The sequence below is a fragment of the Pyricularia grisea genome (assembly GCF_004355905.1).
Source record: "Pyricularia grisea strain NI907 chromosome Unknown Pyricularia_grisea_NI907_Scaffold_2, whole genome shotgun sequence".
In the NCBI taxonomy this organism is placed as follows: Eukaryota; Fungi; Ascomycota; class Sordariomycetes; order Magnaporthales; family Pyriculariaceae; genus Pyricularia; species Pyricularia grisea.
Window position 1 is genome coordinate 5,732,706 of NW_022156717.1, and position 24,176 is coordinate 5,756,881.

The following is a 24,176-nucleotide window of genomic DNA, read 5'->3' on the forward strand; positions in this document are numbered from 1 at the left end:
GGGGGGGGGGGGAAATAAAAAAGAATAGAAAAAAAATAAAAAGGAAAACAGCTTTGTAGCAAAATCTACCAGCAAAGTCTCCTCGTACATCCAAGTTTTCCGGTCCGTCATGCCCAGTCATCACCATCCCAGATTACCACAAATAAGAGAGTAACATTATTCTAGGAGAACAAGAAAAAGAAAAAAAAGAAAAGATCAACCGGTAAGCATGCGTGTATAGGATTTTCAAAGTGCATCCTCATTCCTCCTCACGCTTGATATGGACCCTCGCACCCCCCTCGTCTCGTTGCTGGCCATGGTGATGGTGGCTTTGGCGCCTCTGCTGCGGCTGACCGCCAAATCCAATATCTTCCATGTCGGCAGGGGCCCTTGGGCCAACCATCCAATCCTGCATGAGCAGCCACTCACTCCAGCTGTTGTCGGCGGACTTGATCTCGGCCTCGGTAGCATTTTGAAGTGGCTTGATGTATGGGATGTACTGACCGCCGTCCATGTCGTAGCTCGCCTTGACGCGCAGCCAATTGGCGCTCTTCGAGGCAAACAAGTAGTTGCGCCTCTCCACTTCGTGAAAGGGCCCGACCCCCGACTTCCAGTCGTCACCAAAGAATCCATGCAGCATGCCTTCAGAGTCCAGGCCCATAGCCACTAGTCGGCGAATGTAGGGCGTCAGCGTGCAGTATGGTGTGGCCGGAGTTGGTGTGCCAGTCCGATCCTGGTGTTGCGGTAGATGCTGTTGAGGTGAATGAAACGGCATGGAGCTGCCTCTGAATCCACCAAAACCAAAATCAACCTCCCCTCTCGAAGATCCGATCCCAGGTCCCGGCTTTCCCGGGAACTGCTGCTGCTGCTGCCCGGTTGGCGAGATGCCAGACCTCGATGACATGATGGGTTTATTAACGTTCTGGAACGGTAAGGTAATGTTGATAAAGGCGGCTACCACCTTGACATGCTCCGAATGCTGCGCATGGTCGAGGAAGTACCGCACGCATGACTGAAAGTGTCCATGCCATTCAAAAAAGTCAAACTGAGCTTCAGGAGAAGGCTGGTCGGCCCAGAAGATGAAGCAGTACCCTGGCGTTAGCCTTTCTCTGATGAAACGTAAGCCTTTGGTAGTAGGACTTGAACATGGCCGGATCAGAAATAAACTTGAGCAGAAACAATGCCCGCCAAAGAGAATGAAGGGGCCACTCGGGACAGGCCAGGCCAAAATCGATTGGGAGAGGTGGGTTAGATACCTGTGGATGAGCGAAGGATGATGGTTCACCGCCGGTATGAGAAAAGTCCATGGTCGGCAGTTGGCGGCCTCACAAGTCGTTGCAGACTTATGCAGAGAGGTATAAAGTCTCAATGTATAACAATGAGGTCGACTTGACTTTCAAATGTCGGCGTGCGCTTACGGCAAATGAGACCTGAGCCGTCAGACGAAGAAAAACAGGGCGCAATATCAGGAGTTTTATTTTAGAAGGAAAGCCGGGTTTCGCAGTTGAGGCAGCCCGGCGTGGCTTCTTCTAAGTAGGTAAAGCACCTAGTTTGCCACGATGGGCAAGTCAAATGTAGATGGATCTGTCAAGATCAATAGTTGTATTAAGGGTCAACAACAAGCTCTCTGTCCCTCTCTCTTGGCACCACATTTTCGTCCATTTGCGGGGGTGGCATATCATGCTTACTGTTAAAAGGTGGTAAAATTAGAAAAGAGCTTGAATAGGAATGGTACCATACCTATGCTAGAGCTGGATACCTTGGATACCGAGTTTGGACAAACAGCATGCTCTTGCTTGTTGCAGGACTTCTCCTCTGCTATCGCCGTCCTCAAAGATCCGCCGTGGGGCCAACGGGACAATAGGATCCTGGAACGCTGATCAGGCAACTTGGGCTTTATGGGTCGGGGAAGACCAGGCGGAGGTGATGAAATGAGGTCTGCGGTTCATTGGGGTGGAGAAAAAAAAAAAAAAAAAAAAAAAAAAAAAAAAAAACGTGTGACGGTCGCCGGAGCGGCTTGGCTCTTGATCTGCATTTGACAGGAGGGTGGAGTGAACAGGGGCGGCTGACGACCCCTGCTCGTATCTGGGACAAACGGGATCAAGAAAAGAAAGACAAAATGAACAGACGGCAGAGAAAACAGGTAAGCTAGGCATATTAGGAGAGATTGAAGAAAAAAGAAGAAGAAAAAAACAAGGGACGAGGCTGTTAACAAGTCAAGGGTAAGGTAGCTTGGGTAGATACCTGTTGTTGTCAAGACACTTTGGACTAAAGGTAATTACCCACTTTGATCTAATATGTACTATCTAGGTCTAGTTCTGGTACATGTACCTCAGCGGCCTGTTGCGACCCCCGTCATGTTGCCTCCACTCGATGTTAGCCTGAATCGGAGCTTCTGGTACTTTTGACCGTTCGGCACGGGAACCGTTGAGGGACAGGTAACTTATCGAGGTTGCTCTCTATCAGTAACATATCCTGGCAGTAAACTCTCTGGGGTATCGGAGAGGCAAGCATAGCAATTATTACCAACAAGGCATTGCAAGTGATGCTGTGACAGTGACCATCCAACCTGGTACTCGGTACCTTGGCGAGAACATCTATGGATACTACGGTACAGCGGGACTGTCAACCGAATGCGCCAAATCTAAACCAACCCCTACCCGCCACTAAAACCTAGGGCACTCACTAAATACAACCCACAAGGTATTGGGTGATGAACAAGGGTAGCCAAGGCCCTAGCAAAGCTGCCGGGAGCGACCGAGGGAGGACCCTGAGTTTGCGAAAAGAATATCTCCAGTTGAGTAGCCACACTTAAAGCCTCGGTGAGAGAAACACGAACTAACAAGGGATCCATCCAGGTTTGAATACCTACGAAAGGTAGAAAGTAAGTTGAGGTAGAGAGGTACATACGGAGATAGTCAAGGTACACCTAGCAGTTGTGAGCCCCGAGACACACATTTAATGGGATCTTTTTTTTTTTTTTTGTCCAGGGAATATTGGACAAAATTCCCCATCGGAAGAATCGGTGGTTCGCTACTGGGATTGTTGAGGTTCTGGGTCTCGCGCGTCTAGGCTACCTAGTAGGTCAGGTAGGTAGGTAGGTACCTAGGTAGATGCAGCGAGAGTGGGCTGGTTGCTGTTCAGGGAAGTGGGGTTAATACCACTACTAAGTGTACGAGAGTACTATGTCAAGGGCTCTGCCCCTCTTTGAAGGCGTTGGGATAATGTAACTCAGGAGCCAGTCGCAAAGTGCACCTACCTAGTGCTCCTTCCGGATTTGGGGGCTCACCTTGTCCTCAAGCCTTGTCTGTCGCTCTTGCCCATTACTGCGTATATGAGGGGATCAAATTCCAGCCCATGGTGGAACTCCTCCGTCATGCACCATCAGAAACAACAGCGAGCGACCGTGTGTGGGGACAGGCAGACCCTTCTTTTACAAAGTAGCCTAACTCCCAATCAGCTCGTTAACCCAGCTTACTTTCTTCTCCCTCGACGCCGTGTCACGGCACACGACGCTGCAGAACAGTTCACCAAGACGAAATGCGGTCTGAGAGGGGGCAAAAAAAATCAAAAATCAAACATACATTCAGGTCAATGGTGAAGATGGAGTCCGGGGTTTGGCTCGTCGCCATTCGCGCACGTTTTTTTTTTTTTTCCCCTCTCTTCATTCTCAACGCCCAGAGCTTACTTGAACGCGGAAGCATCTGCTGCCGCTCATCTAACAATGAGTAGCCGATAACCTCGATAAATCTGACGAACAAGGCTCCCAGCCCATGGTAACCTATTTTGTGGCTTGATCACCTGTTCCGTGATGACAGCTCGCCTGCATGCACTTTTTATGCAGGCGATCCCGAAGCTAGCAAGCCTGTTTAGTCCGAGGTGTGTAGTAGCTGCGTCTGTCTCAGTGGCCTAGACGAAGTACTAGCCTAACTTGGTTACTGTGTGTCTTGGTGGGTAATCTGCGACTGTTCCACTTATCGAGACACGACCATGAAGTTTGAGTTACCATTGTTATTGACATATCTGCAGTAAAGAACTTGTTAGCCCCTTGGTTACTTGGGCAATACACACCCGGCCGAGAGCGGAGTTATCTAACTTGTGTTGCTTGTACGGTACACACAGAACGAACCAAATCCCATGTCGGTCGACCTTGGTCAACTTGCAGCGTATTTAGAACTCGGTTCCAAGATGCCACCGCGTCTTGTCAACGGATGACAATACTACGATCTGCAGACAGGTTGGCCAGGGTGCCCTGCCCTACTAACAAGCATCGGATGACATGCCGCACTGTTGAGCACCTCTTCAACCCTGCCCTTACCAAGCCGCCGCAGCATGAGCACCCAAGGAAAGCAAAGAAATCGGCGCATGTTGTCTGTTTGTCTGCATGTGGCACTTTTGGCAACTTCTATCTATGCTCTGCTCCTCTGAGATCATAGAACTGGCTTACCCCTGGATTACATTTTCGGTTCGATATGTCGCCGAAGCTTCCCCTCGCAAGGCTCAGAATCGCCCGATAGCTTCACTTGCCTGCCAAGAACTCGGTCGACATTCCTGAATTCCAAGTTTGTAGCCGTCTACTTCGTAGAAACCTGGCGATGTTCAAACAACATCAAAGGCAAAGCTGCGGCAAGGTTGCAGGGTGATATTGGCCGGAGAAACGTCAGGCAGCAAGCAAACAACTTGGCGCCTGCACGTACCCGTCCGTTTGCTGGCCGATGTTTTCCTCCCGCTCTCCAAGGGGCATGTGCCTGATTTTTTTTCAAACGGCTAATATTGCAGTTTGTCCCGTCTGATTTTAGAAATAGATTTTGGAGCCCGAAAACCCTAGGTTGTGCTCGTCAAAGCCCAAACTACCGGTAAAGTGTAACCTGCCCGTCAAACTGCGCTTTCGGTCTCGCACAACTGCGCCTGGGATCAAATGCCATGCTGCAGCGATGTACCTTGCATTGTGCAGTGTCTTTTTCTATCCTTTGCTCTTGCATGGAATACCTAATGTAGCACCCATATTATTTGTTACCTACAAGAACATTCTTTCTTTTTTTTCTTTTGCCGGCCAGTTTTGGCACAATTGCAGTAGCTTTTTGTGTCATCCAAGCATACAAGTATTGCTTGTGGTGCAGTTATGAGGTTTCTGGGCCCAACTCGGCCTTACGCCATATTCCGGGTCGGTGGGCCGCAGGAGTACCTAGAGACAGCCAGGAATCGAGAGACATGGTAAAGTATGTTGCAGTTGCTTAAACATGTCTCTGGTTAGTTACACCAAAACGACGTCTCTCTCGGCTGATTCCGATACGGTTTTCTTTGTTTTGTTTTGAATGGCATGTCCACCCAAAATACTTGCTTTCTCTGGGTAGGACCCTTGACTTATGGACAGGTGTCTTCTATGTCGTGTTGCAGCACGAGCGATGGTATTCTGCAAAGGAAATGTCTGATTCTTCACTGGTAATTCATATTTCTTTTGCTGTAATCTGAACTGTAGTCAGAGGCTTGGTAGGATTCACTACTAACATGGTTTTAGGTCAAGATACGCAAACAAAGAAAATTGGACTTTGGCCGACAATAGCAGCAAGTGGCCGCCGTATTTTACTGGTTGCTTTTTTTGATGCTATTCGAGCACTTGTAGATGGTGGCAGTAGTAATGCATTGCTTGGGACTTTGCTGGTTTATCTAACAATACTAAATTCATAGAGAAGTGCCAACCCCTTACGGACCAGGAGTCCAACATTATATGCCCAAGATCTAGTATGGAGGCTTAGGCATAAGTTTTCCGAGGCCTTTCAGGTATCGTTCGACCAAGGTTGCATATGCTACTCACTGTATGTAAATACTACCAACAAATTTCCATGCAGACGTCAAAGCGTACCCTAACAGACCTCGGGCAACTTATGCAATAACCTCTGGCGGTCGCCCATTCACGGTCCCAACAACAGACAACCAGGGTTTCAAGCTCGTCCTTGAGGCTTCATGTGAGAATCATTTTTCTTACCTTTGGTTTAACGCAATCAAGTCGACTCCGCTAAACTGGATGCTTCCGACCCTGATGCAAAACCCTCCAGCAGAGCGTCACCCCTTTCCCGCACCATCGGCTGCCGCAACCGCCCCCAGCTTGACATGCCTTCCATCAAGGTCCCCTGCCAGTACATCTCGGCGTTGCGACTCCAACCCACATTCAATGTAAGCTTCAGGCACCTCCCGACCGCGACCTCTTGCCACTTCCTCAGGGAAAGCCTAGTCAGGATATCATTGGTGGCGTGCTTATTACTCTCATCTGCAAAGAGCTCAATGACGGCAGAGGAGGGCTCAAAGTTGAGCGGTTCGTGCGTTTGAACCTTGAAGCTGAAGAAGACGCCGACGCCGCGTTCGAGGTTCGCGTTGTTGAGCGTGAAAAATCCGAGCTGCGGCATCCTGAGGGCCGCTCTTCCCGCCCTCCAGATGACCCCCTGGATCTGCGCCGCACGCGGCGGCTCAGAGGACGACGGCTCCACGTCGTCGAAGCACGAAGTCGTGAGGGTCAGGTGCCTGAGCCACGGCCACAGGGTTCTGTGGCCTGCCAGCCTGAAAAAGTCCAGCCCGTCGATGGCACACGTGACGGACAGCTTTATGAGCTGCTTCGCCGCCAGCAACGCCAACACCGCGGCCAGCTCACCGCGCTTGGGCGAGTCGTAAGCCATCTGGCGGCCCGACCAACTCCAGAACTGGCCGTGTCCGATCTGACGGAGGCAGAGTTTCTTGACCGTGGCCGGGAGTTGATTGACGAAGGCGATCTGCTCGTCGATGAGCCTGTCATGTTGCTTCTTGGAGCAGAACCGGGAGTTGTATTGCCAGTCGATATATTCAGCAAAGGGGAGTTTGCTGGCCAGCGTTTTGATCACATGGGGGCTGATGTACCGGAAGTTGGTGGCAGAGATAGAGATCCCACTGATGAACTCGGACGTCATGGACTCGAAGGTCAGGTCCCCTGCAAGAGTATTCAAGTCCCTCTCCAATGCGTCATCCCATTGTGCCTGCCTGTCAAAGTCCCGGGAGGCGCTCTGGAATAGGAATGCGCGCTGATTGTCTTCAACAGTGTTGGAGGAGTCGGTCAGGATAGTTGGGTGATACTCCAGGAATCGGCGTGCCAGCTCCTGACAGTAGCTTCTCGTCTTGCTGACTAGCTCAAGACAGATGCCCCGGCGGGAGATCTCGGATCTTTTCCAGCAGGCCGTATAGTTTATGAACCAATATAACGTATTGGTGAGATCGAAATTGATGTGCCTGGCGTCCCAAGCGGTGAAGTCATCCTCCTCGTTGATGCTTTCCCTATTCATCTCGGCGTCCAAACGAACGAGGTGCTTGCAGTAGGCCCTGGAGGTCCAGTGATCATTATTGACGGTCTCGACTTGGTTTTTGAACACGAACTCCAAACCAATGTACTGGAGGTATTGGCGGCGGCGGATGACGGAGAAGATGCTCTCAAACATTATCAGGTCCTCATTTGAGAAGTTGAGCTCTCTCATGGTAACTTGTTCGACTATGGACTGCCATGCTCTATCGACTGTGGCGTATCTTGCTACGGTCTTGTTCTTGATATATTCTTCCTGGACGACCTGCCTAGCGATCATGACCTTGATCTCCTTAGGCAGGCTCTTTAATGTCTTGCCGGTTTCGGTAGCCATATAGGTATAGCATGATTGGAATGAAATGATCGAAGCGTTAGCGAGAAAACTAACAGAAAAAAAGATTGAACCAGAACAGATCTGCCTTGGTGAAAAATGAAAAATTTATAGATGTCATTTCATGCCTATTCGTGTTCTTACCTGCCCTAACTTGGCTAGATATGCAGCCGACGAGACTGGTAAAACGACAAAATATTGTGTATGCATTACGCAAGTGCGTTCTACGGTCAAAAAAATGGGCAGTATAGCTCTTCCATATGGCTTCCCTCATTTGTGCAATCCATTTTGAAACTATTCCCGGTCAACCAACAAATGAAGGAGCAAATCTACACCGTGCGGTATATGTGCTTCGTTGGTTCACTTGCCGATTTTATAGGCCCATTCCATTGAGCACATGTGGGAATCAGCCGCAATGACATGCATGCAGATTATAAGTTTATCAAAAAACACTTTACAGCCCTAAACTTTGAAATCCAGCCTCTCTTCGAAGAAAATAAAAAGATGGCCGACCTAGTGAGTTGGGTTGTTAAAGGGGTGTGCGACTTGACAAACTCCGTTGCGTAATCTAGGGGGCAATGTAGGTAGGTACCTACCTAGGTACCTACAGTAGGTGTGCAAAATTATCGCAACCATCGCAAAATCCCACCAAAACACACGGTTTTCAAATACCAATAATCCTATTAATTAACAATTCTAATCTATAATAACTTGTATATTATTAGTTTAAAAGGGCCAAAATTTTTATAAATATAATTATTATTTCAAAATAATATTAGTTGCAAACGCAAATTTGGATTAAAATTAATCAAAATTGAAAAAATTCCGTTATAGTGGATTATAGCGCATTTACAATGGACACGGTTTTTCCAAATTTCCAAACTTTTATTTTAAACCTTTGTAACAAACGCCGGAAATTTGTTTATAAAATAAAATGTAAATATATATTATATTATATAAATTTATATAAGCTGCCAAAATAAAAAAGCTGTGCCTTTTATATTAACAAAGTTGCAGCTTTGTAAATATGGTGACTTTTGGTGGGATTTTGCTAGTCTTAGGGCTCATCCCTGAACGCGAGCTCCACAATTGAGCGTGGCTTAATCGTGGCTTTGCTTGTACCTGTGGGTCCAACCAAAGATTACTTTGGTTCAGGTCTGAGGACAACTTGTTCATTTTCGTCGCAAGTGGAGGTGATTTCGGCATTTCGGCGACCGACACTCCGTTATAATTAATTAAATAAAAATCGTAAAAATATACGGTTTGTACGTTGGATATAGCAATTAGCAAAATAATTAACAACGATTTAATTTATATTTTTAATCGTTATATTGGTCGAATTGGGATATGGGTGGCCTTGATTCGCAAGTGGAGGTTGGGTTTTTAAAAAAATTGAAATTTTTTGATTTTTTTTAATTATATTTTTATTTTTAAATATAATTTAAAAATCTTTGTACCTGGAGGGTGGTATATACGTATATATTATATATATAAATTTTTATTAATATATTACGTAATATAAGGTGTTAAATAATCGAATAGGTAAAATATTAGATATTTTTAATAAATTTTGCAATCGAAACGGGTTTATATTTTTACCAATTTTAACGATATTAACACCAAAATTTCAACGATTATATAACCGGTATAAACAAACGTCCACGTTTAAAAAAATTTTTAATATTGTTTAAATTGCATATTTTATATATAAATTTAATAAAATCTATATATTTTTAAATTTTATTTTATATTTACTTTAATTTAAATAAAAAAATATACGTTATTATATTATTATATATAATTATATTAAAATTTTATTATATCGAATTTTTTTTTATAAAACCTTTTATTAATAAATATATTAATTATTTAATATTTATATAAAATATTAAATTTAACGTATATTTATATAAATAAAAAATTAACGAACGATAATTTGGAAAAATAAATTATACGTGGGGGCTATTATAATTATACTAATTATTTTATATAAATAAAAAATTTATATATATTATTATTTATATATAAATTTTTAAATAGGGCGTTAAAAATAATAATATTATTATTTAATTTTATCTTCATTTTTGTATAACGTATATAAATATAAGGCTATAACCATTAAAAAGCTTTAATTCCAAGCTTTATAACGATATTTTTATTATATTTTTACCATTTTTATTTAATTAAATATTTATTAATAAATAAATACACAGTGTTTTAACTGTATCGCCATTGCGCATACAGTGCATACACAGTGCGTATACTGTGCGATAACCTCCATTTGCGCCGATAATCGACAAGATGTCCTCAGACTAGAACGGGCGCGATCTTTTTGGCCAATTTGATTGGCCGAAAAGCCGTGTGGCTGAAAGGTACATGGAGCGTCCGGTCCACCACTGCGAAGCAGGGGTGGTCTAGTCTGAGCACTGAGACTAGGATTTTGCAATAGTTGCGTTAATTTTGCACAGGTGCTGTACTCAGAAGATGCACGCACGTATTGCTGTTGGGACACGCAGCGTACAAACCACTAAGGTAGGTACGTTGCCTGTCTGAATCTTGCAAAACCCCCCTTGGGGATAGCACGAACAACATTCTTGAAGATGCGTAAGATTAGAACCACCTACATAGGTACCTATCTTACCTATTATCAAGCTTCCTTTTGCCCCAAAGCAACAGATGCAAATTTGATAGTGCGCTACCACAAATACCTTGACGGCAAGCGATGTGACGAGACTATGTGTGTATGTGTGTTCTCGGATCCCTATCAGTCTTCCTCAATGCCCCGCACCGACCCTAACCCTTTTACAAACTTAGATCTTTTTTTCTTGGGTATTCTTGGTAATTTTCTGACTCCCCCGCAAGTATAGAATTGATTGAATCATTTTTTATTCTTTTCTACTCCGTAGGAGAAATAAGATCAGATCACTTCCTGGCCATCCATCTCCCCAAAAACCCTTTCCGAGAGTTATTTCAAAAGGGAATATATTCCATTTCAAATGTCCCAAAAACCAGTTGTAGGCCTCCTTGGAGGAGGCCAGTTGGGCCGCATGCTTTGCGAGGCAGCAGGACCCCTTGGCTTCCCCATTGCCATACTTGACGAGGGAAACAGTCCTGCCAAGCAGGCCCTCCATGGGCCGCACGTTGACGGCTCCTTCAAGGACCCTCAGAAAATCCGCGAACTCGCCAGGAAGTGCGACGTGCTCACCGTCGAGATCGAGCACGTCGACACCGAGGTCCTGGAGGAAATCGCTACCAAAGGTGTCGAGGTTGAAGGGTCCATGAAAAAGATCCCGGTGAACCCCTCATGGGAGACGATCCGCCTGATCCAGGACAAGTTCCTCCAGAAAGAGCACTACAGGAAACACAAGCTGCCGATCGCGGAGCAGGTAGCTATCGAGTCGGGAGACGCCATGCTGCCATCGCTCAAGGAGGCCGGGCGTAAGTTTGGTTACCCTCTGATGCTCAAGGTGTGTATTCCATATCCGATATTGTGGCCCTAGTTCACTTGCTCAGCAATCTTATACCATGTGCTTACCTAAACTTGCACAGGCACGAAAGGGCTCCTACGATGGTCGGGGTAACTTTAAAATATCAAGCGAGGCAGACCTGGAGCAGGCCGTCAAGGAACTTGGCTCTTTATCTCTTTACGCTGAGAAGTGGTGCAAATTCGTCCAAGAGCTCGCCGTCATGGCCGTCAGGACTGAGGATGACCAAGGAAACCTGAAATCCCTGGCAGCATACCCTGCCGTTGAGACCATCCACGAGGACAGCATTTGCACCAAGACGTTCATGCCGCCCAGGAATGTGTCGGTCGAAATCTGTGAGAAGGCCAGAGAAACAGCACGCCAAGTCATCTCAACTATCTCTGGGAGGGGTGTCTTTGCCGTCGAGATGTTTTTACTGGAAGACAGTTCCATCTTGGTCAACGAGGTCGCACCGAGGCCTCATAATTCTGGTCATTACACCATCGAGGCCGTGCCATACTTTTCGCAATACAAAGCTCAGCTATACGCCCTTCTGGATCTGCCCATACCAAAACAGCTGAAGCCTCGGGTTGCTTCCGCAATCATGATAAACATTCTTGGTGGCGCTGGGCCCGAGTCCCACAACGACCTGGTAGAGACTGCAGCCCGCTCATTCGAAGACGACGTCGACGTCTACGTTCACCTTTACGGCAAGGCTAGCAAGCCCGGAAGGAAGATTGGCCACATCACCATCACATCAGAGCTCGGCATTGCAGAGCTACAGAAAAAGTCGGAGCATTTGTTCGTCCTGGCTGATGCGATGCGGGCAGAGCGCCTGAAGGCGGCATCTGCGCAGTTGAGGCCACAAGAATCAGTCGTCAAGTCGGGCCCCGGTGCAACCCCAGCTAAGACGGATGCACTGGTGCTCGTGACCATGGGGTCGGATTCGGATTTGCCTGTGATGAAGGCAGGTCTTGACATCCTGAAGCAATTTGGGGTGCCGTACGAAGTGAGGATCACGTCTGCCCACAGGACGCCGAACCTGATGGGAGATGTGGCTGCCCAGGCCGCAGGTCGCGGAATCAAGGTAGCCATTGCTGCGGTAAGCATAGAGGAACCCCTTGTCACTGTCATTCGTTTCTACCCCACTCCCTGCCATACCCTTCCAGCACTTTCCAAATGTAACCACCCCCCCGAGTCTTGGCGTCGAGGGCTTCACCAGAGATCATTTCTTTCACTAACATACAACAAAATAAACCTAGGCTGGCGGCGCTGCCCATCTACCCGGCATGTTTGCATCCCACTGCCCCATCCCAGTGATCGGTGTGCCTGTCAAGGCCACTCACTTGGACGGGCAGGACAGCCTTCTCAGCATCGTACAGATGCCCAGGGGTGTCCCCGTGGCCACGGTAGGCATCAACAACTCCACCAACGCGGCGCTCCTTGCCATCCGCATGCTTGGGTCTTTCATTCCCAAATACCAAGACCAGATGAAGAGTTACCAACAGGACATGGAAGATGCCGTCTTGGCCAAGGATGAGGAGCTACGTGGTATCGGGTATGAGTCTTACCTCGCCAAAATGGGTAAGAAGTAGATTAACCAGCTAGGATTTTTTTTTATATGATGTTTAATATAAGAAAGATAAGGGGGAAAAATGAATTAGAAGAAGAAGCGAGAATATGCAAATTACATTATGATATTATGTGAATAACAATATATTGTATTAAATACAGCAGAGTATATTTGTTGTACACCAGTATGTGATTACGTGATTATTGATCACCGCGCATCTGCCGTTCCCACATTTGCATGTCATGACATGGCTTTGTGCTCGGGGGCTCCATGTCTATATCGTAAAATACCGCTTGATAGCAATTCCGAATAGGGCGAATCCTGGGCAAGCTGGCATCCCGAAACGGGCGATGGCTCCATGCGGTTCTGACAAGGTCTCCGTTTTGAGGGGCAATGGGGGGCCACGAGAGGTCTGTGTTGCCCTTCCAATATTATGAGAGGCAGGGGGCAAAAGAGATGATGATTAAAGAGAATAATGCAAAACCCAAAAGATGCAGAAAAGGGAAGAAGAAGAAAAAAAAAGTATAGACAACCCTGGCGAACGATTACGATTCGTTAGTTGTTGTATTTTTGTCCATCTTTCTCCGCAAACCGTTTCTCTCCCTCTCTCCTTCCCCGCTTTCTGCCTCCGTCTTTTTTTTTTTTTTTTTTTTTGTTCACTCCAAAATTTCCCTGCCCAAAAATGAGAAAAAGAGAGAGAGAGAGAGAGAAAAAAACGCCAACGCGGACAATGCCGGCAATAGGTAGTGCATTATGTGGGAAAGGGAACTACGTTCAGCCTTCAATGGTGGATCCACAAACGGCGCCTTTCTACTTGGTACAAATCGACAGGGGCTAGCACCTCGTTTTATCGCGCCTGTCTCTCTCTTGTCTCTCTTCTCCCTCCCTCTCCAAAAATTGTTAGTTTTATCGGATGAGGTGGGATAACATGATCTCGCATACCAAACGGTCGAGTTCAAAAGTTTATTTTTTTCCTTCCCTTTTTATTCCCTTCTCTTCCTTTCCCTTTTCGGATCGCCGGGGTTTTCCCACTGCAGTTCCTCGATTGAGAGGTACACAATCTCAGAGTCATTTGAATTTGAAACATAATTGCAGTTTTCTTTTTTTTCTTCCACTTCTTTCTTCCTTTCTTTTTTTTTTTTCTTTGCCTTATCGTTGGTGGTTTTTTTTATATTTTATTTTTTCACGTTTCTTATTTTCCTTCTTCGCTTCTTTGTTTATTCCCATTTTTGTCCTATCGTTTATTTTATTCAGTTTTCCTTTTCTCCCATATTTATTATATTTTGGCTAATCAACGACAAGAGGGACGATTCAACGAAAAGTATAAAAAACACTATAATCATTTTCTCTCTCTCTTTTTTTTATCCGCGCTTTCAGAATGCGTGGGCGCACAAGACGAGCGCATACTAAGTCATCCAATGGCTGTCTCGCATGTAAACAGAGGCACATAAAGGTTAGTGTTTTATATAGAAAGTGACTTGCAAGCGGATTTTCCCTTTTTTTTATATATACACTTATTCAGTTTGTCTTTTCTTTACTTTTGATTTGTTTGTGTCACCTTCGGGCTGTTCCGCACCCATAGTGGTTTTTGGTGGTGGTTTTTTTTTTTGCCCCCGTCAATCAATCGGCCCCCAGCAAGGCTGGCTAGCTGGCTGGCTGGCCTATCTTTTGCGTGAGCCACCAGCGCCTCCCCCCTTTCCTTACTGCCAGCCCACTGGTTTTCTGTGGACTTGGCGCATGGCCAAGCCTTTCTCTTCTTTTTCTTTTTCAATCGCTCTGGATCGTCATCAAGGGTCGACAGAGACGGATTACATACCTTACCTACTTTGGTTCATTTGAAAAAAAAAGAGGAAGAAAAAAAAACACCCCCACGGAAACGGTGGAAAACAAAAAGTCAGCAAGGCTCGGCTGACAAAACCATGACAGTGCGACGAGGGAGGCCCGCCCTGCTCCAATTGCATCATCCGCAAGGCCGCCTCCGCCTGCACATATCCGAGCCGGCGGACCTCTCGGCCCGTCTCGGCGACGTCGCCGGGGCAGCTCAGCACCTGTAGTAGTAGCAGCAGCGGCAGCTCAGGTAGCTCAAGCAGCTCAGGCAGCTCAGGCAGTCTTAGCGACACCAACATGACGGCCGCAATGTTCGCCAACTGGAAGCGCGACCCGGCCATGATAGCTCCGGATCCCATGGACCCGCTGATGAGCCCGATCCACGCCAGGCCATGGACGCCCTCGCCACGCTCATTCTCGAGCTCCGCCGAGGATGTCACCACTAGCACCGCCAGCATCCTCGGCGGCGGGTTCCTTTCCAGGACCCCATCGCCGGACCGGCAGCGCCTCGAGCTGGAGCTGTTTCACCGGTGGTCGTCGCATACGTACCGCGGCTTATGCATCCTGCCCGAGTGCGCGAGCTACTTCGCCACGGCGCTGCCGCGGTCCATGCTCCAGCACGATTTTATGCTCAGCGCCGTCCTGGCCCTGTCGGCCCTCGACATCGCCGTCTCCAACGTCGACCGCGGCCGCGAAGTAGAGGGCAGGAGGTATTTGCAAGCCGCCTTCGAGTACTGCACCGCTGCGACGGAACAATTCCGCGGCGCCATAGGGAGCGGTGACGCCAGTAGTGGTGATGGTGGCGATTATGAAAGCGGCAGCGGCGACGATAGCACAGTCAAGGTGGGAACCGTGCCCGTCACGCGCGACAACATCGACGTCTTTACCCACTTTGCCACCCTCAACGGCTTCTTCCACCTCGCTCTGCCGTCGGTGTACGGCGCCAGCCGTCTGCCCGTGCACAGTGGGATCAGGAGGAGTAATAGTATAAGTAGCAACAGCAGTAGTAGTGTTAGTAATGTGAGCTTAAATAGTAGCAGCGTCCACAGCAGCGGCGGCGGCGGCGGCGGCGGCGGCACCCCCGGAAAAGGCGGCATCATCAGCACAGACGACCCACCCCCACTCATCCCACCCCCGGACGAGCTGATACAGTCGACGCCGGGCATCTCGCGCTTCCACTCGTACCTGTGCATGTTTGCCGGCTCGGTCCACACGGCCTCGCTCAACTGGGAATGGTACATGTCGAGTCCCGCGGGGTCTTCGCCACGGCTCCTCGCGGCCGCCGCCGCGGCCACGGACAAGGACTGGGAGGCGCGCGAGCTGATCGACCCGGAGACGCGGGCGATGCTGCACCGAGCGGAGCGCATCGCGCGCACGGTCCGCGTCTCGTCGTGGCGCCAAGGCCGCGCCGTGGTCGGCGACGACGGCGCCGGCCTGAGCGGCGACCAGGTGTTTTGGGAGATACCTTCGTACCGCGGGGCCGTGGCCTCGCTGGCCGAGAAGTTTGCCGAGCTCGAGCTCGGCCGCATGGTCGCCCCCTTTCGCGTCATGGTCGGCGGCAGCACCCACACCGGCCGCCGCCTGGTCGCCGGCGACGACGAGCAGCTGCAGCGCGCCCTCGGCGGCGAGTACCTCGTCGGCCTGGGCAGCCGCGAGCCCGTCGCGCTCATCGTCGCCATCTTCATCTTTGTCTGCGTCGCCCGCAGCCTCAAGGCCCGCTACGGCGCCATGTTGTGGTGGGTCAGGACCCTCGCCGTCGAGGTTATCGAAGAGGCGACGACGATATGCATGCGCGAGATTGGCTACCTCGAGGACACGAGGGAGGTTTGCAAATGGGCGAGGAAGGATGTCGGGTTAGATCCATTATAGCAGGCCGGGAGTTTATTCTTTATCTTCATTTGATCTTTGGGAGGAGGAAAGGGTAACATTTTCAAACATATTTGGTTACGTGGTTATATCTATGCCAGAAATGAAAGAGAGAAGAAGAAGAAAAATTAACAAGCTTGAATCATTTTCTTTTCCCTCACCCACGTCTATGCATGTACAAGGTTTGACCCACCAAATTCAATGTCCAGTATTTCGTTTTTTTTTTTTTTTTTTTTTTTTTTTTTTTTTTTTTTTTTTTTGACTCTTCCTGGTCATATGGCACATATGTTTTCGTGGCTACTACACGGTACATGGCTCAGGGTTTTGGGTTGCAGGACAAAGCGATTCGCGTTGTGTGCCTTTAAATGTGGTCCGGATAAGAATTTACTCTCATCAGAAACCAAGGATAGACCATGTCCCCATGAAGCCTCAACATGGCAATCATTCATCGTCTTCAACGAGGTAAATCTGGGTGGCGTTTTATATTCATCGGGTTATCAACTTGGGACACACGGTGGTCTGGATCATACACTTGGCCAACCAGAGGTACTATACTACATGAGTGGTATTTCCTGTTCCACGGTGATCTAAAACTTGTTACATGTGGGACTCTCGAGTTTGGAGAACTAGGAAAGGGCAGCTTTCATCTGTTATACTGCATGCTGATAAAAGATATTTTAAACAATAAACTAAAGAAACGGACACTGGTGGGAACGACAGTAGTCCGGCAAGCAGTGGCCATAACCAGAAGAGGGCAGAAGTAGTCGCAATAGCCCAATATATGTACAAACAAGTAGACTTGCACACCCAAACGCTCAGATGGGTAGTCGGTCTCCTTTACCTAGAGAATCTATCGTTCATGACCCCTGTCCTAGTAATTTCTTTGATTCCTCGAGGGCCCCCTGTCTCCAATTGTTTCTCATACCCCGAATTTTCCTCAAGCATACGTCCTCCCCTGGCCCTGCTGTGGCCTCGCCTGCTGGCCCTCGTACGATGGAGGGCTAGTTGCTTCTTTGGGACCTGAGTTGTCGACGACCTTGCGGGCCTTGTACATGAGGAAGACCTTGACGATGGCGTAGACGACAAAGACGAAGGCGGATACAATTGCGTAGGCCACGATGATAGGGTTCGAGACACCAACGAGCTCGAGACCCAGGCCACCGTTGATCAGACCCAGCAACATCAGCATCTGCCCATAGATTATGTGCACGTAGCTGATGACACCGCGCCGTTGGTGCTTGACGTAGTGCCGATGGTGGGCGTAGCCTAGCGCGGGCTGGATTAAAAGGAGACAACAGACGACGGTACCGAGAACGGTGTGGGTGTTTGTCATGAGCTATTCACGTCAGTTACTTGATCAGGAAGGATTAAAATTAGAAATCGAGACTCACCATGCGCCTCTCCATGGCAGCCTTGATACCCAGTCCAAAACCAATCCACATAAACACCCAGTTGAACATCTGGAACCCACCGTGCGCCTTCCACTTGCCGAGGATAGGCATCAGCATCGACGCGATGGGGAACATGAGGACGAATAGCACAGCCATGATGACGCCGTGGGCGAGCAGGATGTTGGGGTTGATGTTAGAGTCGTTGACGTTGCTGAAGCCGCCGTTGCCACCGCCCGAAGCGCCGCCCAGGAAAGGGTTGCTATCTGTCTGAATTGAAGCTTGGCTGAGATCAAGGTCAAATCCAGTCGTGGCGTCGTGTTGGTCGATGCTAGCGGAAGTAGAGGCGGACGAGAAACCGCTGCCAGACTTCCAGCCGCCAACCCAGCTGCCCTTGCCATTCAGCGACATGCTGCCGCTGCTCCACGACTCACAGTTGCTACAGCGTAGGTTGGCCGTCATGACATCGCCCGAAATGCCGCTGCCAGATAGGAGAGTGAGCTTGGCAGCTGTCGAGGACGAGTCCAGTGTTGGCTGGGTATAACGCGTACCGCGGCGAGGGGATACTGTGAGGTTGCCCCTGCCATCCTTGTAGACGAGGAAGATGTTGCAGTTGGCCATGGTGGAACCGGTTCCGAGGGCGACCCAGTCGTAGCTTGAGGGGGCCTTTAGTTGGAAGTAGATATTACCCCTACCTGCGGCTTGGGAGCTGGTGGGAACGCCGATTGTGTAGCAGACGCCATTGACATTGCCAGGGCAGAAAGTTTGAATGGCGGCAGAGGCAAGAGTGGCTTTTAAAAGGGTGTCTTTTGTTAGAACGCATTAAGTTCATACCCTGAATGAATGAGAAGCTAAGCACTTACACGCAAGGCCGACTAACGTCGCACCTGATGCTTTGAGTTGCACCATTGTCGATGAACTCTGTGCGTTGGTATATTTTTTTTTCTTGTTGCTCCTTGTATCCTGGGTTTTGTTTAGGAGGGTGTTTGCGGAAACCTTTTGGGTTGAGGCGCAATTTTTTGTCTGTCTTTTGAAGACTGTATAAGTAGATGTAACAAGGCAAAGAAAAGAAGTGCACAGCACGCCTTAAAAAGGGGAAATGAAAGCCACTCTAGGGCGCGGATATGTCTGGCGTGTAAAAAAAAATAAAAAAAAATGATGGGATGAAATCGGGTAATGCCAGAGAGTTGAGGAGGCAGGCATGGAGATAAAAATAAGAAGAGTCAAGGCAATACCTCCTGCGTTGCGGATGTTTGAAGTTTTGAAGGCAGGAGCAACATCAGGGAAGTGTCGGACATTCAGTTGGGGGAAGAAACTGGCAACGCCACTCCGCCGCTTTCGTCCATTTTTGACTCTTGTTGTCATGTCTGAACGGGGAAGGTAAGGTAGGTAGGTAAATGCACACTTGACAGGATAACAGTTTTTCACTTACCAAAAAAAAAAAAAAAAAAAAAAAAAAGTTCAAAATTCCTTTCTACCTTGGCAACTTGGGCAGATTGAAATGTGCGTAGGCTGACGTTATAGTGCTACTGCTGGTGGCGGATCTTTGGTTCACCGTGCGCTTCTCGTCCGGAATATGTGTGCACAGGTGCAGCGGAGACTGGGCCGTTGAGTTCAGGGTAAGAAGTATGCGATTACTCAGACAATCGAGCGGGTGTCTTTCTGGTCGGTTTTGCAGTGCGCACGGAGATGGGCAAGATGCAGGCGATATATTTTGGGAACGACTGCGTAGGTGCCTTATGTATGTAGGTACCTGTTGTGTACCTAGGTAGGCGCCAGGCAGGGATAGCAGGATGCAGTCAGACTACCCAAGCAACCAAGGTAGGTGGGTAAGGTGGTTAGAACAGGAAACGAGCATACGCATTAGATGGGTATCAGACGGGGGGCAGGAGGTCATCAAATAGTCAATGTTGGTAGCCCGTATGGGTCTCTATTCCATAAGGCCACAAACTTTGAATTATAATGCACAGCGTGCCGGGATGAACGAGACAATAAAGAAAACCAGGACGAACCCCAGTCCGGCTGTAGGTGTGGGGGGAATAGGTTGAGTTAGTTACGAATGGAAGTTCTTGAGGTAACCCAAGGTACATGGTGGTGGTAGGCAGGGAACGGTAGCCGGCAAGGTCGTAAAGCCCCGTTAACATTTACCGCGTACTCGCGGGCTAGATCAGACGGGAAAGACAAAGGGCACATATCCGCCAAGAGAAACGGGTGTTACGCCGTGCTAGGGGCCGGGGGATTTGCAGCTTGGCATCAATGTAGGAGTGTCCCCTGAGTTGTAGCTGTGACAGAGTTGAGATTGAATACAATGTTACCAGTTCCTGGGGTTTGATGTTATGCCGATTCAGACGAATTCACTTTCGAAAATGCCAATCTTTGGCTGGTTGACGGTACGGCAGAGTTTTTCTCGACTAGGTTTTGCAAGCGAAAAAAAAATGGGATGGGATGGAATGTTCGTGATTTTGCCTTGTGAAAGATGCCGTCTCTTAATCTTGGCCAGATCTGTCTTGATAGGGGAACGATCAGGTAGGTTCTTGGGATGTGCGTTGCGTGCATGGTTATCAAGTCCCCAAACTTCGCCTGCCGATCCAAGTACTATTGTGAACACGGTGGTTTGTCTTGGCATATTTTTACCTCTGAGCGTTCTTTTTGTCTTGGAATTAACTTGTCTTGTTAAGGGCCAGCTTGGATGATGGAAAATTGTGCTCTTGTCACCATGTCACTGTACAAACACCTCGTGCTGTAATTTCCCTTGATGATTGTCCAACCTTGTTTAGACCTTTGGACGAGGACAAAAGAAGTTACCAAAACAAAAACAAAATATACCAGGAGAGGAATAATGAATATGAGCAATAAACCATTCATCTTGATACCTTCCCCTCACTACTTAGTACTTACTGATACGTGCTGTCGCGGTACTTTGCGTAGCGGCACAGCTTAAAAGCTCGCCAAGGCGTATGCCGCACGCCCGTTTCGAAACACAACTGGGGACTACTGGTCCAATCCCAGTCGCTCCAACTCCCGGGCCCAAGCCCATGTTTCCACGCTAACAGTGTCGGGGACCTGCCGGGGGCATGAGAGCTGGGGTCAAAATTGGCCACTAAGAAAAGTCCCATTTCCTCACACCCACGGATTCCTGGTTACCATTCGGTTTCGACCCTGCAGACTCGTCTGCACCTGCAGCAAGAGCAACCACAAAAGCCACACAGCACAACACGCACCTTGGCACACACGCACGCACACGCAACGGGTGCCAAGACGAATTCGTCCAACCCATAACCCTTCTTATGTTATGTCATGTTGTGGAGTGTGTGTGGCAGTGCTCCAAAAAGGTGTCGTTTTGTTGAGATAGGTAGTTTACCAAGCTCCTATACGCCAACTAATTAGAATTTCTTTTTAACTTTTTTTTTTTTTTTTTTTACTTCTTGTAATGATTACAAAGCTTTACAAAACAGGTCCGATGACGAACTCATAAGCTGTCCTGGGATCGACAGCGGGAAAGGAGACTTTATTCATCCAATCGGCAGAGGTGATGGGAAACAAAAGAGGGTGAGTGACTGAAGTTTGGCCGTTCCTACTACGGTACCCGTTGCTTAACAGTTAGTTGCACGCGCCCCCTCGGACGATTTGGTTTGGTGTTCGGTTTGAGCTGTCAATTGGTGCAAGCATGGACGTTGTGCAGCTCTAGAAACTATTCTAGTCAAGATGTTACTCGGTTGCTTTGGTATCATCAGTCAAGATATGGTTGTTTAGTCCCGATATTGACTACTGTATCTCCACTACCATGCGATGTACCTATAATAGTAATACACTACCGGTGCACGCACTTAATCTAGGCACCTAGAATAAAATACAAAATGCTACCACCATCTTGCACGAGAAGAAATAGTTCTTTCCTGGCTATTGGCACCAATCAAACCCATAGAAGAGGGGTAAGAACAAAATTAATACAATCAAGCTACTCGGTCCCTCCCAGTACAGGAAGAAGTTGGGATAAGAAGCTGGAGCTGTATTCGTCCAAAGCTACGGTAGTACATACTGTACTTGAATGGAGACTCTCTCCAACTTCCACATAAGGCAAGAACATGGGGCCTGTCCATTCCACCGGCGAAGCTAGGCGGGGCTTGCCCCGAGTCGGTGCTGGCTGGTTCTCCCTCTCCATTCATACCGGTACATCGACTCCTCTTTGAAATTAACTTTTCGGTGTCGTGCTCCATAAATCTCTAAGGTTGTTTCTTTCTAAACCATCAGCCACCACAAACATGCATATTGTAGGTAATATTTTATTTCCCCCCATGCCAACTATACCTCTTGGCAGCAGCCCGATGACGACGACTTGATAGAACAAGCCACAAAGGTTTTTATGTCTTGGCGGAAAGCTGAAGCGAAAGTGATTGCTGCAAGTCGGATTTTTCTTTCTATCTAGCTATACCGCCCGAAGCCACGTTTGGTAGACAGGATGACAGTTCGACCTCGCTTTCGTCCCTTGAGGGGACCCGCCGCATCTGGAAGAGAGGCGCCGATCTCCATGACTACGACTCACACAATTCCCCCTGATGTGTGATGCTGCTCGCCCAATATGAGTGTGTCCTCAAATCAGACATTGGTCCGGACGCCCTACGATCACCGGGCTGCCTTGTCGGCTTGAAAAATTCGTACCTGGAGCTTGGGCACTCGCTCGCTCTATCTTTGTGTTGCTGACCGACTGACCGACTGACCGACTGACTATGTCTGTAACTCAAATCCAAAATAAAATAAACAAGTCGGAGTTTAACATGGTCGTCGGTAAAAGAGCCCATTGAAACGGGATCCATCCAGATTATGTCAGGTTATCCTCGTCTCGACAAGGTAGTATTTGGGTCAAGTCCATACCTTTGTAAGGTCAGGTACAGTAATCATTAGTCAACTCAACTCAGCCCTTCCAGGCCTGCTCCCCAGGCAAAACCTTGGAGAAATGACACCCAAAAGCAAACAAACAATCAAACAAAGACATTTTCCACCGGGTACAAATCTGCAACCCCATACGCAATGATATAAACTCCTTGGAAGCGTCATTTGCACGCTTCCAAAAATAAAACGCCAGTGCAACCCTCTGAGAGATGGCAAGGGCTTGCCGACGCGTACATCCTCGACAAAAGGCCCGCGAAGGACCTGCGCCTCCTTCCTACCCTTTTTTGTCCGGCTCTCGTCCTGTCCGATCCTCCGGGTGATACCTCGAGGTCTTTTTCTTTCCACCTGTGAACCCCTACGTGATTCGTTCCCGACATCTCCAGCTCCTCTCGTCATGTAGCCCTGATTGCGCTCCCCAACCACACAGCAGCCGCGCGTGCCGCGGTAATCTTCTTCTGGCTGTGTGCCAAGTGATAAGGTGAAGCAAAAAGAGAACAAAAGCATGAGAAAATAGCAAAGATTTTCATACCAGCCTCTGTCATGTCACATCACCTTTTTTTTTTTTTTTTTTTTTTTTTCCCACATAGCGCCAAGCCGCCTTGTGTGGTATGTGGGTTTTCTGTTTCTGTCTGGGCTTGGATGCTGGCCACGACGCACCATGATGGGAACTTGGGTATCTATGCATGACGTTTGTGGCTCTTCTCGTCAGCTGGACAGTCACTAGCTCTAGTGAGGGTAAAGTTGTTACGAAATATGTGAATGTGGGCGTCTCGACGGCAGCATCAAGGGACAACGATGTCGGCAAGTTCGGGCGCCGTCAAGATACTATGATACAACCAATACCACTATGTGCACTTTAATGTTCCCTCGGAGATCTATCGGGCTCTAGAACTTGCAGAACAAGCTGAAACACGGACCACCAGGTGGCAACAAGCTATGCGGGACGGCGTAGCGTAAGGCAAAGCTGTCAGTGTCAGCATAATCCGATTAGTAGCCTTGGTATAGTATCTGTCGTCAGCTCGGTCGTCCGGTATCTGTTAAAGGGACTGCCCCCGAATCTGCCAAACCGGTGTGAACTGTCAGCAAATACCGGTGAGTGCACTTCCGACATTGCCCGGCTTCAATTTGGTGAGTTGCAGTCTTTTGTGCTGTGAGTCGGTCACTCGGCGTGTCTGCAACTACGCAAACAACTCTGTCCCTGTCCGAGAGCCGAGTATGCCCGTGATGGTGTCTGCTATATTATTACTCCAGGCTATGCCGGTCCTGGAAGGCAAGCAAATCCTCAAGCAACGCTCTACACATCTCGACTGTCGGAAGGGATAGGGTTGAAAAAGCGCACAAGGCAACGCCGAGATGAAAGAAAACCCAGGAGCACTGCTTGCGTGGAAGGGCTGCTGACGCTTTGACTTATATCGATAACGACTTGTCCATCTCGTATACGAGAAGACTTCTATGCAAGGCACTGCTTTTTTTTATTCTAGGTTACCGTAATGTAAAGCGGAGCCAATGGGAATAGGGATGAGAGGGAGGCTGGCCA

General features: G+C 48.3%; 5 protein-coding genes across 5 annotated transcripts; 1 reads left to right on the forward strand and 4 right to left on the reverse strand.

The window, feature by feature from the left end:
• Positions 1–238: 238 nt before the first annotated feature.
• On the reverse strand, positions 239–883 carry PgNI_04292 (uncharacterized protein; the record flags this gene model as incomplete). The annotated part of the gene is made up of 1 exon (XM_031124341.1): positions 239–883. One exon carries the CDS (start codon positions 881–883, stop codon positions 239–241), a length of 645 nt encoding a protein of 214 aa, XP_030984116.1.
• Positions 884–5,981: 5,098 nt separating this feature from the next.
• PgNI_04293 (uncharacterized protein) lies at positions 5,982–7,634 on the reverse strand (the record flags this gene model as incomplete). The annotated part of the gene is made up of 1 exon (XM_031124342.1): positions 5,982–7,634. One exon carries the CDS (start codon positions 7,632–7,634, stop codon positions 5,982–5,984), a length of 1,653 nt encoding a protein of 550 aa, XP_030984117.1.
• A 2,908-nt stretch (positions 7,635–10,542) lies between these two features.
• On the forward strand, positions 10,543–16,364 carry PgNI_04294 (uncharacterized protein; the record flags this gene model as incomplete). The annotated part of the gene is made up of 7 exons (XM_031124343.1): positions 10,543–11,098; positions 11,181–12,197; positions 12,358–12,679; positions 12,969–13,078; positions 13,197–13,222; positions 14,046–14,121; positions 14,595–16,364. The coding sequence occupies exons 1-7, from the start codon at positions 10,628–10,630 to the stop codon at positions 16,362–16,364; spliced, it is 3,792 nt and encodes a 1,263-aa protein (XP_030984122.1). The 5' UTR covers positions 10,543–10,627.
• Positions 16,365–16,995: 631 nt separating this feature from the next.
• On the reverse strand, positions 16,996–20,073 carry PgNI_04295 (uncharacterized protein). The gene is made up of 4 exons (XM_031124344.1): positions 19,182–20,073; positions 18,613–18,772; positions 17,753–18,540; positions 16,996–17,697 (listed from the first exon to the last, which is right to left on the reverse strand). The coding sequence occupies exons 2-4, from the start codon at positions 18,656–18,658 to the stop codon at positions 17,299–17,301; spliced, it is 1,233 nt and encodes a 410-aa protein (XP_030984123.1). The 5' UTR covers positions 18,659–18,772; positions 19,182–20,073; the 3' UTR covers positions 16,996–17,298.
• Positions 20,074–20,643: 570 nt separating this feature from the next.
• On the reverse strand, positions 20,644–20,865 carry PgNI_04296 (uncharacterized protein; the record flags this gene model as incomplete). Its single annotated transcript, XM_031124345.1, has 1 exon — positions 20,644–20,865. One exon carries the CDS (start codon positions 20,863–20,865, stop codon positions 20,644–20,646), a length of 222 nt encoding a protein of 73 aa, XP_030984120.1.
• Between the last annotated feature and the right edge of the window lie 3,311 nt (positions 20,866–24,176).